Here is a 16938-nt window from a genome sequence, read left to right as displayed (position 1 = left end):
GTGGTACGATATTATAATATGGTAGTCACTATGAATATAAATGAGATATCATATTTAGGAAATTATGCCTAGGGTTTCCTCCAAATGTTGTTTAAAGCATTCAGTGTCCAAACTCAATGAATACCAGAGGTACCAAATGCCTCCCTCTGTCAAGCTCTTTTGGAATACCCTTTCTCTTCTTCTTTTTAGGATACCAGCTACTGATATAAAAAACTTACTCGAATGTGAATTTCTTCATTGATAGACTCCTTTTTGTTGGTCTTTTTGACATCTAGATATCTGACCAAAGGTCCAATTGTGATTCCCTGCATTTGGATTGGAACAATGAAATGAAATGTCAATTATCTTTTAGGAAAAAAAAAAAAAAAGAAAAGAAAAAAGAAAAAAAAGGCAAAAGGATTTAATTTTAATCAGTTAGGAAAACTGTGTCTTAGACAAAAGAATTATCTATTACTTGTATGTAGATCTACAGAAGAAGACTGAAACTCAAAAGTTAAAAAAAAAAATGCACCAGTGGTTTTGAGCAAGATTGTATTTATTGATATGTTTTAACTATGTAAAGTAACTAACTCATTGCCAACCTTTTTCAAAACAACACTTGAAAGAAAACATTGTCTTTGTGGGATTCTTACAGTCTTGAAACCTTTTACTTCAACTTTTTCAGAATTAAATATTTGGGGTTTTTTTTCACTTAGAAACTCTTTTCAGCTGTTCCCAATTCTTTACTGCACTGCTACAGAACAACATTTAAAAAGGGGAAATAGAAACAAAATGTTTTGCCTGAAACTTTCTGGTTGAATCTTAGTGCCAACTGCAACTGCATAGTGCCCCATTGGCACCCTAGGGTGTCTGAGATATTGGTATGGGAAAATACAGAACATGAGATGCAAGACTCTCAGGGGATCTCCAGTTCTCTCAGGTACAGCAGTGTAAGCCAAGTGGAATAGGCCAAACATCTGAAGTATATACCTATTCTTACAGATCTGAATTATTCATTTTATTTTTCTTTAATATTCTTGTATAAAGGATTTCAAAATGTTCCCATTTGTCTCCAAGATAAATGAAGATAAAGGAAAAAATACAAAATTCTTCATAGAACAGACGTATTATTTTCTGTTCAGTTTGAGATACACCACTAGTAGAGAATGATTCTCTGCTGAAGTGTAAAGTTAAAATGCTTCTTAATTTCGAAGCATTAGGAAGTGCATGTGGAGTGAACATAAGAGCTTTTGGACACAAAGTGCCCTTTTCCCTGAGTGTTTTAGAATAAGCAGGTTTTCAACACAGACTTTCTGAAAAAGTTATTTAATAGTACCTAAAAAGCCCTGAAAGGGTAATTACACACTGGAGTGCTAAATCTGGCCATGAAATACGATAGCTTGTCCTAGTTTGAGAGTAAATTCAATGCAATCTTCACTATGATCTTTCAGTCATCTCTACTACAAAAAAGCAATTAATTAAGAAATACGCTTACTTGGATGAACACAGTGAAATATATAACTACAAGCGTAGCAGTAATGAACAATTTTTTTCTTGGGAAGAGGTTCTCTGGAAGCAAGAATGCAAGAGAGAAGCTGCTGGCTCCTCGAAGGCCACTGTAGGAAATAATGAGTTGGTCTTTGAAGGTGAAGGGGTATGTTCGGAACTTGTTACTGATGTAGAAGAGAGCAAATACGCCTAGGAAGGAAAAAAAAAAAGAAAAAAAAACCCCACAGCTATTATTAATCAAGGACAAAAAGGAAAATATTTAAAACAGAACAAAATATTGTCTCAGGCAGCTGTTGATGGACATTTCTTTTCAATTTTGGGTTCTTGTATCTTCTCTTTGACCAACAGCTGAATCTATTTTGTGTGAAATAATCTCCTAAAAAAGACCATGATTCCTAACTGCTTCAGGATTTAAATTCACTTATGCAGTTCAGAAGTGAGATTAGGGGAAAAGATTTACTTTCTGACAAACCACTGGATGAGATTTTTTTCTGTGCTTTCCTTGCAATGTTTCTTGCTTTCTCCACAGTATCTGCCCAAAGTGTTTGAATAGTGCCTTACCAACAAGTCCTGTGGACAGGTTCACTGAAAGGCAAAGAGTAATAGCGTTTTAATTTTTAATCCTCTGGCTAATTGTGTCTCTAATTCTCTGTTTATTTCTCAAATGTCATTTTGTGTTGAATAAAAGTTAAAATTAATCAGACAGCCTGTGGCTGGGTAAGGAATGCAACTTTTCTTAATAGAGTATATTTAGCAATTTGCTTGGTTTACTCTTAATCTTCTTCTCCTCCATAAGAAACATGTATCCTATGTTTTGTGTGGAAACTGTTAAATTACTAAATTAAAAGCTGACAAATGCTGATATTTACTGGTGTTATCTTACACAGCTGTCACGGATAAACTCAGTGGATTATTTAGGTAAGGCCAGTAGCAGTATCCTGTTATTTAGGTTGCTGGATACTGCTTTATATAAGACCTTTTTTGTCTACTTTATAACTATGCTAGACATCAGCTACTCAGACTGAAACTGCCTATGTGAGGTATCACCCTCAGGCCAATTCTTTTTACTTATTCAAGCTTCAGAGAAAATGATGTAATCATTTTAGCAAATTCAGTAGAAAATATTCTGGCCTTCCTCTGGAAAGCTCTAGCACTCCCCTTGGTGTTTGAAAGAAGGATGGACATGAGGCAGCAGAATAGCTTTGTATACAACTTCTTCTGTCTTGATTGGAAGAATAGTCCAATATGGACTCTGAAAGCAAGCCTTTAAAAACTTAGAGGCCATGTTTGGTCCAGGATTAGCAAGAAAATATTTAATTATTTTCTTTTTACTGTCAACCCATAAGAATCATATCACCTCTACTGTTGAGTACTTGTGTCATCCCTAATATAATAGAGCTGTTCAGATGCACATACTCAAACCTTCATAGGTTTCCCTTTTCCTTTTATTACCTCTGGTTAGGTGCCTTCTTCCAGGACTCTCAGGCTTACAAGTCAAAGGCCTTGAAATGTTTATGGGCTTTGAGGGTCAAGCCAACATTTTCTTGCTGCTCTGAGGTTTTTTTATTTTGTTTTGTTGTTGAATGAGGGATAAACCACCTGAGAGATTTAAGTAATAATAACACTTTAATCTCAGATGCTTGATGTCCCAAATGTTGGACTCAGCATACTATAGGCTTGCAAGGATCTTTGGAGGCTGTCTAGTCCAAATCCCCATTCAAAGCAGAGCTAATCAGATCAGGTTGCTCAAAGCACCAGTCAAGTCTTGAACGCCTTTAAGAATGGAGAAATAAGCCACTCTTACAATACTGGATCACTCTCAAGTTATAAAATGGGTTCCTACTGTCTAATCAGAATTTCCCATGTTCCAGCTTATGTCTGTTGCCTCTTGTCCTACTGCTGTGCACCTCTGAGAAGTGTCTGGCTCCATCTTATTTCTCTCCTCTGGTTGGGTACTTGTAGAATTTAATAATGTTTGGCTGGATGATACTAGAAAATAAGGGAGAAGATGACAATGTGTTGCCTCTCTATTCCACAGTTGCAGTAAATTGTCTAACAGGCACAAGAGCAGGTCATAGGATAAATCCGTCAGGACTACCACTTCCAGAAAACCACCAGCTTTCTTATTCCTTCTTCTTTTTCAACATTACAGTTAAACCATCCTGGACATTAGAAGAAGATGAGAAATTTTGTCCCATAGCTTGTGTGACATCATCTATAAACTGTCCTGCCCATGCTGGAGGAATCCCAGTCTCACAGATTGGGGAGTAGGAGACCTTTGCGGGAATGGGGAGATACTGTGTGTAGAAATGGACTAATTTCAGACAGCCACTCTTTTCTGGCAGTTTAAAACTTCGGAGTTGACTTGTGAGGAGCAGTAGCACAGTGTGGTTGGCCTATGTGTGGTATAGGAAGGAAACAGAGTCTCTGTTCAGTTATCTATCAGTGCTAATTTTCACTTTCTCTCTTTTTCAATGCTTCCAGTGCTCCTGGCCCAGGACTTGTACTGTTATAGCATGAGAACTGTTGTGATGTACATTATCTAATTAGTAAGTTAATTACAGTGTGCAATGAAATCATTATGAAGCCCACTTACCCAAAGGCATGTAGTTAAATGAGATATAAAAATCTATACAGGAATAATCACAGTACCATTTTAATTTTTCTTAAAATACTCCATTATCACCTAATCATAATGTCTGTGCTTGGAGACTGACATTCAGATTTGTCTGGGGCTTTTCCCCCTATTTTCTCCATGTGTTGATTTGTGAAATTAACTTCTCAGTAACATAAGCCTAGTAAATTTTTTATTAAACCGGTTATGCCAGTCTGCACAGACTTTACTGGCATACCTTTGCACCAAAGTGTTCCTCTCAGAGGTGCAGATTAAGTTGCCTGCAAAAGCTGACTTACTCAGTGTCCGCCAAACAAGGCAGAAGAGCAGAGTGAAGCAAATGAAGGCCCAGTTCCACTCGTGGTTTTTCCCCACTGTAGACACTCCCATGAACACAAAAATCAGGGTCTCGCTGACACTGCTCAGCATCTTCATGAAATATTTTATTGTGGTATAGGAATTCTGGGAAACATTCTCCTCCACGTATTTTTTCATTGTCACTGCACATGCTGTCATCCTGTACCAGACAAAACATCAGATATTAGCCATAAGCTGTTTTTCTTTTCATTTAAGAACAGCCACAGCCTTCATTACTTGTACTCTCCATCACCAGCCTCTGACCTTCCTAATATCAAGAAGTACTTTTTTTCTTCAGGAAAGTTAGCTATTTCATTAGATAAAAGAACATCTTCATTCAACTTTACAAATCCATACAGGAAAAAGGAAGCACACCAGTCAGTCTTCCTGATGAGGGCACCACGTTCCAGTTCAAAGTCCATTTTGTCCTGAATGCCTAACACATACCCACCAAACACCAAATATTTGAGTCTCAAACAAAGGGCAAGTCGGCTTTGTACCAGCCTACAGACAGATCTGTTAGAGGGACATAACCTGCCTCTTAGTGATCTACTCCTTTGAGGTGGTGGTGGGAGAACATGGTAGTCCTAAACCAGGGCCAAAGCTCCTGGTAGCTGCCTGACAGCTGGCTGGTAGATCAGCAGGACCAGGGTAAGCTTTAGTGACTCTCCACTCACAGCTGCCCATTGCTGCATAGCAAGGGGGAAATTCAGTTATCTTACAGAGGTTTCCTTCTCCCCTTTCAGTTACCCAAGATGTGGAGAATGTGCCTAAGGAAGCAAAGGGATGTTTTCCACTTCTTCACTGTAAATGGAGACTAGAACCTACGTCCAAAGCATCAGCAGCCACCCAGCACAGGTGCTGGTAACAACAACATGAAGCAGTAGTCTTTGAGCAGCCCTACTGAAGGGTGTTTCCTCTTTTCCCCTTCATTTTCCATAGCCATTTGCAGTAGATGGATTGTGTGCTATGCTAGTAACATAGTTCATCATCTATCTAGATTCTACTGATATTATTTTAGTCTTTGGGGACTTCTTGTGATGATATTTTTCCAAACTGGTGAATTCAGAGAATGCTGACTGTTCATTAAATAACCTTTCATCTAGTTTCTGCCCATTTAATTTCACTGAAGAAATCTTAAGGGTATTCTTGTGGAGCTGAGACATTTAGCAGGTCCAAGGACACTTTAAGACAAGGTTATTAGGCATTAATGTTTAATACTGTTGACTTTCAGAGAAACATGCATAATAGACTTTCATGATCCAAGTGAAAAATGAATGAATTCCTCAATAATTCAGAAGGGTGACAATAAGTTCCCATCTCTAAAACAAGCAATAATTTCCTTAATGAAGCAATAAGAATAATAAATCCCAATTATATTAACATTCTTTTATTACTAATAATTTCAGCACTCTAATGAAAATAAGAAGCAAAAGAAATAAAGAGCTATGTAGTCTAGTGTAATGAATAGCCAGGGAAGCAATATTTTGGGAAGTGCAGGTAGGAAAGTGTCCCTATGATATTAGTGCTTACTTCATGGTAGGTCTAACCCTGCTCAATCAAAGTCGCCAGTCACCTCAATCAGAGCAAATGCGTTGGATATGCAAAACATAGTAGAAGATTCATCTGCTTTGTCTAATTGCTCAGAAAAACATATCTCCTGAAAAATTATTTAATGTGGTTAAATATTCAAATATTGCTTCCCAGGGCAATCCTGCAAAGATTGTTTTTACAAAGCCAGTTCAGCTCTGAAACTGAACAAACCGGAGTTGTTCAGCCTGGAGAAGGGAAGGTTGCAGGCAGACATTATCGCAGCCTTCAATATTTAAAGGGGGTCTATATGATGACAAAAGTTTTAGCCTGCTATGATAGGACAAGGGGTAATGGTTTCAGATTAGAAGAGGGTACATTAAACTAGATACAAGGAAGGAATTGTTTACAATGAGGGTGCTGAAACACTGGAACAGGTTGCCCAGAGAGGTGGTTGAAGCCCCATCCCTGGAAACATTCAAGGTCAGATTGGATGGGGCTCTGAGCAACCTGATCTAGTTGAAGATGTCCCTGCTCACTGCAGGGGGGGTTGGACTAGATGACCTTTAAAGGTCCCTTCCAGCCCAAACCATTCTATGATTCTACGATTCTACGATTCTATGATTGATTCTAGTTTGATAAGTGGAGGTGAATAAATGCATCTGTCTGGACATCATCAGCCACATACTTGTATTTGTTAGGTTTAACCACTTTGTGTTCAATAAAGGGAACTCCTTTCTGGAGCACCAGGGCCCATAAGACCCGACATGCAAGCTGAGAGACAGCACAGGCCATCCAAGGTTGCTTCCACCCACCAACTGTGCACCGAGCCTGCAGCAGCCAGCAGCACCAGCTGGAGCATTTACCACCATCAGGTTCCCTTTTCTGTACACTTTACCCTGCTGAGGGACTCTTTGGTGTAGTATCTTTGAAGTTCACCTACCACCAGTTTTCCCGTAAAATGTATCACTTTCACCCCTATTCCTTCTTCTCTCTTCTGACTCCGTTCCTGCCACCATCCTTTTTCCTTCCCACAATACTTACTTTACTGCAGTCAATAGACCTACCAGCTTTCTCTCTGCAGCAGGCACCCGTGCCATCACAGCACTGTAAGGAAGCAGTCCTCAGCATTATAGCAGTATCAAGCTATCCTGATCACATCAAAATATGATCGTCAAGATCCATATACATAAGTATATGTATGCATATGCTCTTGATGTTCTCAGTTGTCTGGTTTTGCCCAGTTTCAGTTCTAGTGACGCTGCTCAAATGCAATATAATTCCAGTGATTTGTGTTAGAGCTGATGTTCACATAGAATCATAGAATGGTTAGGATTGGAAGGGACCTTCCAGATCATATAGTTCCAACCCCCCTGCCATCAGCAGGGACATCTTCCACTAGACCAGGTTGCTCAAAGCCTCATCCAGCCTGGCCTTAAACGCTTCCAGGGAGGGGGCATCTACAACTTCCTTGGGCAACCTGTTCCAGTGTCTGACCACCCTCACAGTGAAGAACTTCTTCCTAATATCTAATCTAAACCTGCCCTCTTTCAGTTTAAAGCCATTTCCCCTAGTTTTGTCATTAACTGCCCTTATGAAAAGTCCTTCCCCAGCTTTCTTGTAGCCCCCTTCAGGTATTGGAAGGCTGCTATAAGATCTCCCCGGAGCCTTCTCTGGGATGTTCTTTATTATGTTTTCCATACTCACTAATTTTCATCTCTCTTGTAATCTGATGGTGATGCTGCTTAGAAATAAGTACAGATACACTGATCTATTATTAAATTGTTTCCTCATTCTGCTGATCTTACCAGAGGTAGCAGCCAGATGGTGGCAGCACTAGTCATTTCACCAACACCTTACAGTATTTTTGACACCGGGCAAAAATCTCAAAAAAATTTCAGAGCAGATATGCACTCCTCAGTAGTACATCTATGCCTACCCTGATGGTGGGTTTTCTTTTCCTAGTTGCCACTGTATTTTACAGATCCCTTAGAAGCCGTACACTGCAGATCTCTAGGCCAGAGACTGAAAATGCCTGTATTGTACCAACCTTGAGCAAACTACCTTCTCAAAACAATTCCACTTCCCTCAAGAGGGCATCCAAAAAGTCATAAGGAGTACTCACGCCAAAATGCCTGAGATGTAAAGGGTTTCAGCAGACAAGTATGACAGGTAGCTGAACATGAAGACCAGCAGGGGTTCGATAGCAGAAACGTTCTGGGTGAATCGAGTCATGAATGCTGAAACAAATCCAAAGATGATGCCAAACAACATGCCACCCAGCCCCACCACGAAGAAGCGAGCAAAGCCAGCGAAGACATCAATGGATTCAATTTCTTCATACCTGTGCATCTGGGTGAAGGCGATGAAGATGTTATATAAAACCTACATGTGAAAATAAGGAGACAGCAGTCAGTTGTCTTTCTGAACTTGTCAGGCTTACTCATTTCATATGTGTGTGGATGTGTGTGTGTGTTTATACACCTGAAATTGCTTTAGACAGCTCAGCAAAGTTACTCACCTTTCAGTTTTCAAGAGAATTTGGGGAACATCTAAAGACACTAGCTCTCCAAGCTGTTGCACCAAAACATTAGTTCAAAAATGCAAAATGGACCAAAATAATTTGCCTTATCTGGTTTTTCTTTGGTCTTTCTTCTTCATCTAGTTAATTCTAGAAAGCTATTAAGAAGATTAAAGCAGATATTGGCAGGTAGAAGAGTCAAGCTCATTAGGATAATAATTACTATCTAATCTTAAATTGCTGCTGGGAACATATGACCTTGAGCTGTCATGTGGCCCATTCTCCAGGAGGCTCATTGCTAATATTTCTAGGGGACAGAAAAAGCACAATAAAATTTTTCATATGAGAAAATACCCAGAGTTGCTTTTTCCTGATGGCTAGATATGAAATTAGTCTCTTCAGTGGCAGATAACAAACAGAGGGTTCATGCCTCCACAGTAAGCAAACTTTACTGTACTTACCGTATAGTTTTTATTTACAAAGCCTGATTTCTCTCTGTTCTCCCTTGCAGACTTCAACCTCCTTCTAAGACTTGTGATTCTTTATAAATTATACCAAGGCATGAATCTATGCTGACCTATGAATAAAGTAAATTATCCTCAGCGAATGACTTAGTAAGTTTTTCTCTCTTTTTGTAGTTCCTGAAGTGCCTGTATAATATAAATGAATTGGCATTAAAATTGAAATTATGGTAATATTACATAATTTCTGGGGTGGTTTTTTTAACATCCTTTGTGGGAGTAAACTGTTCTGTACAACATCCTGCACTGTTTCATATGAGTAAGGCTCCATGTGAATGCTGCTCAGCTAAGTTACGCTGCAGTGTTTATGCCAGTAAATGGAGTACTATAATTCTTTACATAGTAGGAAAGCCTGAATCATTTTAGGATGCCTTCGTTCACTCAAAAAGAAGGGATGGATTGAAAGTTGGCCTCATTTAATGAGTCTGAGAATGTCATGCTCTGGGTTTTTTGGAGGGGACATTACTGTGTACTGGTGTACCACTGGGTGGATGTTAGAGCCAAGGAGAGGAAGAGAGAGTGTGACAGTGTCACCCACAGGGGACCTCCCTGGGGACTGGTCACTGCTCCAGCTGCCTGTATGATACTAACATTGCACATACCATCCACATCAGAAGCACTGGAAAAAAGATTTTCAAGTGACTGCCTTAACCACCAACACAGGCAGCTTTGATAACTCTTTCTTTCCACCCTGATAACTCTTTCTGACCACATGCATTTAATTTTACTCTAAACAGAGTGGGTCAATTTCAACAGCAGGAGCAGAGAATATCTCCATCCTCCTTCCTATCACCCATACATCCCAGTGGTCAAAGCCTTCCTCAGTGGCATCAGAGAGGTAAATTCAAATCCCCTCAAATAAAGAAATTAATTTTACTTGGGTCTCCATCACGTTGTAGATTTCTTTAACTGCTCTGCTACCGCAAACAAAAAAGAGAGGGTACCATTAGAGAACACAGTCACTGCTACTTCATTTTGAGTACAGCATGATGTATAGGTGTTCTCAGTGTTTCTAAAATCAAGCTCAGAGATGAAGTAGTCAGGGGAATAATTCAGTTTCCTGATGCACACAGGTAGGTGCTCAGCTACTGTTGAGGCAGATGTGGTCTGTGTATACGCAGGAGCAGAGCTTCAGATGCCTGAAACACTTTGCATCAAAATCAGGGTCCCCTATCTGTGTTCAGGTTTGATTTAAATCTGCACTGGATTTACCAACATCCCTGTTATGAACAGGGCTTTGAAACTCCAGTAATGTATGATACATGCTAGGACCAGTCTTGTTGCTGTCTGTGCTGTTCTGGTGCTAACAGTCTACTCAGAAGGAACCAGGAAAAGAAATAATTAACAGGACGTGTAGCTTTCTTGTTCCATCCATGGACCTGAACCTACTGAGGAGAATGGGAAAAGGTGCAAATAGGTAAAAAGAGTCAATTTTGCACTTTTGTCCCAGTCCTTTAAGTCACAGGCATAACTCTTAAATCATCCTTCTAATTCCACAGTCTGTTATTTTGCAAATATTGTACACCAAAATAGTGAACTAAATACAGGAGAGAGAGCTACTGTTGCCTCAAATATAATATACAAGTTCAGCAAAATTCATACCAGTTTTTCCTGCTAGGGAAAAAATGTTCAAGCTGATAAGCAGGTTGGAGAGAACTGGGGGATATTTGTATTTAAACAATAGAAAAATATGTATGCTTAATATATCTTGGTGATATTATCTTTTTAAACACAGAGAGTTAACTCAAGGAAACTGTTAAGAAAGAAATGGGGAGGAAATTAAGATAAGCCACTTGAGGTAAACAGTTTTAAAGACTTTTAAAAAGCAAGCAGGGTATCAGAGAAGAGAAAGACAGCTATTGGGCTCCATCCAGTTGACAAATAGTTCCGTCTTCTCAAATGTGAAGCCACGTAGAGATTTGAACACCCAGAAAATGGGTGAGAGGTGGGTGATGCAGAGATACATCAGCAAGAGCTGACAAACAGATTGCAACACAGCTGTGGTGAGAAGAGCCCCAAAGATGAGGGTGCGTGGGGCAAGGGGAGCTCACAGTGTTGTAGCCAACACTCCCCATGTACAGTCCTTTCATCTCTTTTGCTAACACACCTACTGCTGCTGAGGAATGCCTGAACACCACTGGTTGGAAAGGCCTTCTGACACTACAAATTTATGCTGTAACAGGATCCTGACTGAAAGCTCATATAAATACCATCATGAGTTGGATCCACGTTGTAAATAACAGCTGGGAGTGAAGGGAAAGCAAAGTAGAGAGCCAGTCAAAAAAAGGACAAAACAAGCTCTTTGAGAGTGAGGCAGAGATATTACTTTCTGAGGTCTGCACTTAAAGAGACCAAAAATACAAGTGGAAATGATAGATGCATTGGAGATTTTTTTGTTACAACTATAACATGTAAACAGTTTGCATATAAAGTTAAGTAACATTTGTCCCTTCATTGTACATCAGCCCTGCTACATCTCTGATTCATCAAGAGGAAGGATTCATGATCAATAGGTTATGGCTGCAAGAAATTACTTCGTTCCTTTTCTTTTGTGCATTACTCATGAATTGCACTTCTCCCATGAAGCCTTTCAGCAATGAACTCTGTACAGATTTTACAAGTCCAAGTTGTGTTGTACTTCATGTATAACAGCATCTGAATAGTTTTTATGTGTTTCAGATTCCTGTGATTTAGATTCTGTAAAGATCTTATCTAGCGAAACTGCTTAACCTGCAGTTAGCTTTCAGCACATGAGCAGTCCTGTCGGCTTTTGAGCAACCAATTTCGTGCTTGAAATTTCTTGCCTGAAAAACATGTGTTTTTGTCAGTTGTGGTTTGCAGCTAGAATTTCAGGTTGCACCAAGTTCTAGTAGAATGATAAATTGGGAAAAGTATTAGCAAAAGGAGATCTGTAAAAAATTATTTTCCTATTTAAAAAAACCAAAAACAATAACCAAAAAATGAACAACATCCAAAAGCATTGTTTCTGGACACTGAGATAAGACATCCAGAAAAAGTAAACGTTTGTCAGATGTCAGTTTTTTTACTGATAGAAACAGGGTTCTGCAAAGTCATTAGTAGGTTTTGGAATTCCTGTCTAAGGTCTTTAGGGAACTGTCTAGAAGGGGATGGAGGCTGTCCATTTCTGTTTTGTTGTTTGATTGGGGCTTTTTTTGCAGAGGGTTCTCTAGGGCATGGGACAAGGAAGGGTCTTCTGCATTGCTACCCCTGCTGCCTCCAGTCTTTAAGCAGTACAATTTTTCATTTATTTACTTGCACAGTGTCAGGAATGTTCCTAGATTTTACACTGATCCTACCAGCAAAATCAACTGTAGCTTCTCCGTTCACTTCAGTGGATGTAAGAGCAGGATGTTATTTCTAATGTGTATATGTATGCTTCCCTCTTTCAGCGGGTCTAAACCAATATGTTTATGAAAGAGTTACTATAAATGCAATTTTTACATACATTAAAATTATTTGTGTGTTGCCAGTGGAGTATCTATAAAATAAATAACGTATCTAGGAACTCCTTAGAGCTGTTCCTGCCCTGTGCCAAATAAACCTACAAGCCACAAGAGCCCAAAGAGAGGAGGACAAGACATGGAAAGAAACTCACCACAGTTATCCCATCATTTAGCAATGACTCTCCAAAGATCATCATGTAAAGCTGCTCATTAACAGAAGCTTCTTCAAAAACTACCAGAGCTGCCACGGGATCCACAGCTGAAATCAGGCTGCCAAAGAGCAGGTTCTGCAGCAGGTTGATGTTGGTCAAGCCAAAGGCTTCAATCTGGCAGATTCCATAGAGGGAAAGGCCAGTCCCAAATGAGTTTATCAGAGATCCTAGCACAGACCACCAGAGGATGGACCCAAAGTTTTCTAAAAATGGACGAGTTGGCATGAAATAACCCTCCTCCAGGACAATGGGTGGAAGGAGATATAAGAAGTAAATACTTGTGTTCATCACTGGTGGTGATTTGTGATCAGAAGCAAAGATGATCGCTCCTACTAGTGCTCCAATGGCAATCAGGATGCAGCTTTCAGGCATGAGTCTTGGCAATCGATGATAGAGATGGAAACCTTGAATAAAACATTGGGATATTATTATAGTTTAAATTAACCTGATGTCAGACAGATGTTTTGCCTGCCTTTGAATACTTTGTCTTTAGACAACTAGGTTTTGCTTTTAGGATTATGAAAGTAAATACACAAGCAGCACTGTTCCCTTCAAAATGAAACCTTCACAGATTTGTATCACTACAGCAGAAAAAGAGTTTGGCCATGAATCTCTTCTCTTCTGCCTCCCCCACTCTCAGTTTCTGAGCACGTGTACCTGAGTCTGAGATCCACATCCTGGAAAGCAGAAACCTCTTTGAAAAGGTTTGGAAAGAAAATATTATTCAAGAATCATTGCTGCACAGCTGCTACTTGCCAGACCTCTGAGGCACCGTACTGTCCCTCCATCTCAAAGAGAACCCCCATCCCTGGCTGCAGGTTTGAGGACAGCTCCCCCCAGTGCTGAGGAAGGTCCCTGTCTGCAGAGCTTCCACTGGATTTGGGCAACCAGGAACATGTAGAAGCCCAAGGGAGCAGGGAGCAGCTCAGATGCTACGGTCTGTTCAGCTCCCTGCACTCCCACCACTGCCCTGAAGCATTGCATGGAAACTAGGTGGTCCACAGACTGAGGGAGCGAGTACTCATGAACACCAGAATGTCCAGAGCAGCTCAGGTACCATCAGGAATTAAGCCACAGTAACATAAGGCTTTGTACAAGCTGATTAACCTTGCTTTTCTGCAAAAGTTGCTGTTACTACATAAGGTAAACAGTACTCTGTAAAGAGCTTTATGAGTTAGTTTACTGAAAAAAAAAAACCCTAATGATTTCAGCAGAGCTGAAAGAACTACCGGCACCCATCAAATATCTAAGAAAGTAATGTGTCCTGAGGGATTATTTTTTTCCTCACTAGAATAAAGGCTGAGTCTACACTAGCAAATTTAGCAGGCCAAAGACTTTTCCAGACACTAAAGTTCAGTTTGCATCCATACAGTCCATTTCTCTTCCCTTGCAAGGAGTGGTCACATCCAAACCGCCTGTGGGAACAGACCCTGGCCCACAGTCTGCCCAAGCACTGCCTCAGAGAAGGCTTGTCAACACTGGCCAGAGCTGAGAAGGAGCATGCCAATGCTGACATGGTGTGGAGAATCATTCACAGCTTCCTGACAGGGTGCTCATTAGTTTACAAGCATAGATGTAGCCAAGCTGTTTTACAGAGAAAGGGCTACACTTACCGTATAAATGTTGTGGGTGTGAATCTCCTCCTGCCTACCTTGGTGTACTACTACTGCAAAGGCATTCATATCTTCATTCAAATTCTTCTCGTTTGACACAAATGATGATACCAACAGTAAGATAATGTCTGGCTCATCGAGTCGCTGTACCAGGAACTATGTAATCACATTGCAAATGAGAGGTGCCTTAACTAGAAATGTAAGGAATTGTTCAGAATTTCCAAGAATGAGAATGAGACAGACTAAGAAACCTGGAAATTCAATGACTCTGTCTCCATGCCTGAAGCTAGGTCAACCTTCATCCCATAATTCTAGCAGCTAATGACATGACTGCATTTCTGTGACCTTTGAATTATCAATGTTCAAATGTAAAGGAAAAATATTTTCATGACATTTTAAATAATTTCTTTAGTAGACTATTTGCTCTTACAAAAAAGGAAGTTATAATAACTCTACTTATCTCCTTTTTTTAACTAAAAATAATATTCAAGTCTTTTGTCTGTTTTACAGAATAAGGGGATTACTTTTTAAGGGGATTACTTTTCCTTTCAAGATTTCAGAAAAACTTACCATCCTGAAATCTTGAAATCCAGAAAGAATATAATACTTGAATGAAACACTGAAGATTTCTAAGGGTTTGAAGATCTTCTTCCCTGAGTAACCAGATTATTCAGACTAACTCTTTCTTCCAAGTAGATTGAAGTCAGCAGCTCCCAACTTTTAATCAAAAATAATATTAATGGAAAACTCACAGCTAAAGAACAGGTCTACTTGACAGGTATCACACAGTTCTTCTAAATTATCTATTTCTTTCTCAAAACAATAATATAGAGCAAATGTGCCGTATGGCAAGTCCTGTGTTCTTATGGTTGATGAATACAGAAATTGGTCAATATGCTCACTGCTAACACACTCTGCTGATGCAATAACAACAAACTTGATTTGTGAAAAAATTTATTATTATTTTAGCAGTGAAGTCATTTCTTCAGAGGAGTTGGATTGAGATCATCAGCAATTATGAAACTGGCAAATGATAGTCAGCAGTAAGAATCTTTGACACCTCTGTGAGACTATGACATGAAAAACGTTTATTTTCATGTCACCTCCAGAAAATCATCAGTCCCACCTACCAACCTGTTCTGTAGGAATGTTTGAAAATCCTATAGAAGATCAAAAGAGCAGGGAGATCATGTGTGTGCAGCTCTTTACATTACCATCTTCTTCATTTATTTGATATCCCTGCTTTAATTCTGAATGGTCAAAGTAATTTTAGCCCAGCCATGCAAACGTGGAAGACACATGGTGAGCCATTTTTGCTATGTTAATTGAGGTCCCTAGTTCTCCATGAGTTCTCTTTCTTCATTCAGGTACCTACATGGAGCTCTAATAGAAGCTAGATGTGTTAGAATGTATTTAAAAGGCACTTACCCTACATCTCTGATGACCTACACCCTCTCGAGACTCTCAGTCCCTCTCCTCTGATATTAATTTATGAGCAACTTTAAGCAGCAAAGATGTAAAACAAAGACTCATCAGGAATGTTTCCTATTATTCACACAGCTGAAGAATTCTTCCCATTTTCCTCCTCCATATTAAATACATTTGAAGTCTCGATCTGGTGTTACTGATTTCTACAGCTGTGGCCAGTTGTAAATTCTGATATTTTGTGTTGTTTAAAGACTAGAAAAAGGGAGGGACAGCACTGTGTTAGGGGAGAACCCAAGAGACATGAGGGTTAGAGGTCATATATTTACTTAAGTAAGCTAGAAGCATTCAGAGGTTGAATTTTGTCATTGTCATGGTAATGGATACACCTGTTCTATTGAGGATGGGACCTGTAAAAACAAACCCAGGTACAGAAATACATGAAAGATACTTGGTTACATGATATATTTTTAACCTCTTTCTCAGGTAGGAGGATGCAAGATCCCATTTTCTACTCACCTATTTTTGCAAGGGAAGCGAGGAGTATCCAAAGTGTAACTTCATAGGGAATTTGCACATAGTCATAGTCCACTGTGAAAACATGTAGTCTTGTATCTTGTGAAGAGCCAACAGCACCCCCATGGTCAGGTTCATAGTGAGGCAGGAAATTCTTGCTCAAATTGGGCTCATCCAAATAAGCAGCAGTAGAACAGCATACCAGACTCAACAGCAACAGCAACCAGTTCCAAAGCTTTACATGTGCAACCACGGGAGAGCCCATGTCTGGGGCTGTGACTCTTTTATTATACATATGGCAGGTGCATGAAGTTAAGCAACACTCACACCAGTTGATTCACGCTGCTCATAGCCACGGCCACTTCTTCCTCAGGACTACTTCATTTGCCTATTAGAGGTCATTTTTAAAGTCCTAATGTGTCTGTCCTGTTCCTTGTGTAACAGACAGACCTGGAGTTTGTATGAAGATACCAGTTCTGCAGGTTCATCCGACCCAGATAAATCTTGGCCACAGCATCAGCCTGTTAAGGAATAAAAAGCCCTTTCCAACTACATTATTTATCCAACCACTCTGACTTTTTTCACATAGTCAAAAAAAAAAAAAAAAAGTTGCAATGCACACTCAGCAGGAGTAAATAGCATCAGGTGGGAGAGACAGTGGCACCTTGGGCAGGCAG

At 39.7% G+C, this 16938-nt stretch overlaps 1 protein-coding gene across 1 annotated transcript in view; it reads right to left on the bottom strand.

The window, feature by feature from the left end:
* SLC9A4 (solute carrier family 9 member A4) overlaps positions 1-16531 on the bottom strand; it is a 33607-nt gene extending 17076 nt beyond the window's left edge. The window contains exons 1-6 of the mRNA XM_010178149.2: positions 16265-16531; positions 12648-13111; positions 8115-8374; positions 4402-4619; positions 1475-1677; positions 219-305 (exon numbers count right to left, since the gene is read on the bottom strand). Coding sequence (XP_010176451.1) covers positions 219-305; positions 1475-1677; positions 4402-4619; positions 8115-8374; positions 12648-13111; positions 16265-16526 — 1494 coding nt within the window. The 5' untranslated portion in view covers positions 16527-16531. The remainder of the gene's footprint in view (positions 1-218; positions 306-1474; positions 1678-4401; positions 4620-8114; positions 8375-12647; positions 13112-16264) is intronic.
* Between the last annotated feature and the right edge of the window lie 407 nt (positions 16532-16938).

The sequence above is a fragment of the Antrostomus carolinensis genome, unplaced genomic scaffold (assembly GCF_000700745.2).
Source record: "Antrostomus carolinensis isolate BGI_N321 unplaced genomic scaffold, ASM70074v2 scaffold851, whole genome shotgun sequence".
Taxonomy (NCBI): domain Eukaryota; kingdom Metazoa; phylum Chordata; class Aves; order Caprimulgiformes; family Caprimulgidae; genus Antrostomus; species Antrostomus carolinensis.
This window is presented reverse-complemented; position numbering and strand designations above follow the sequence as displayed.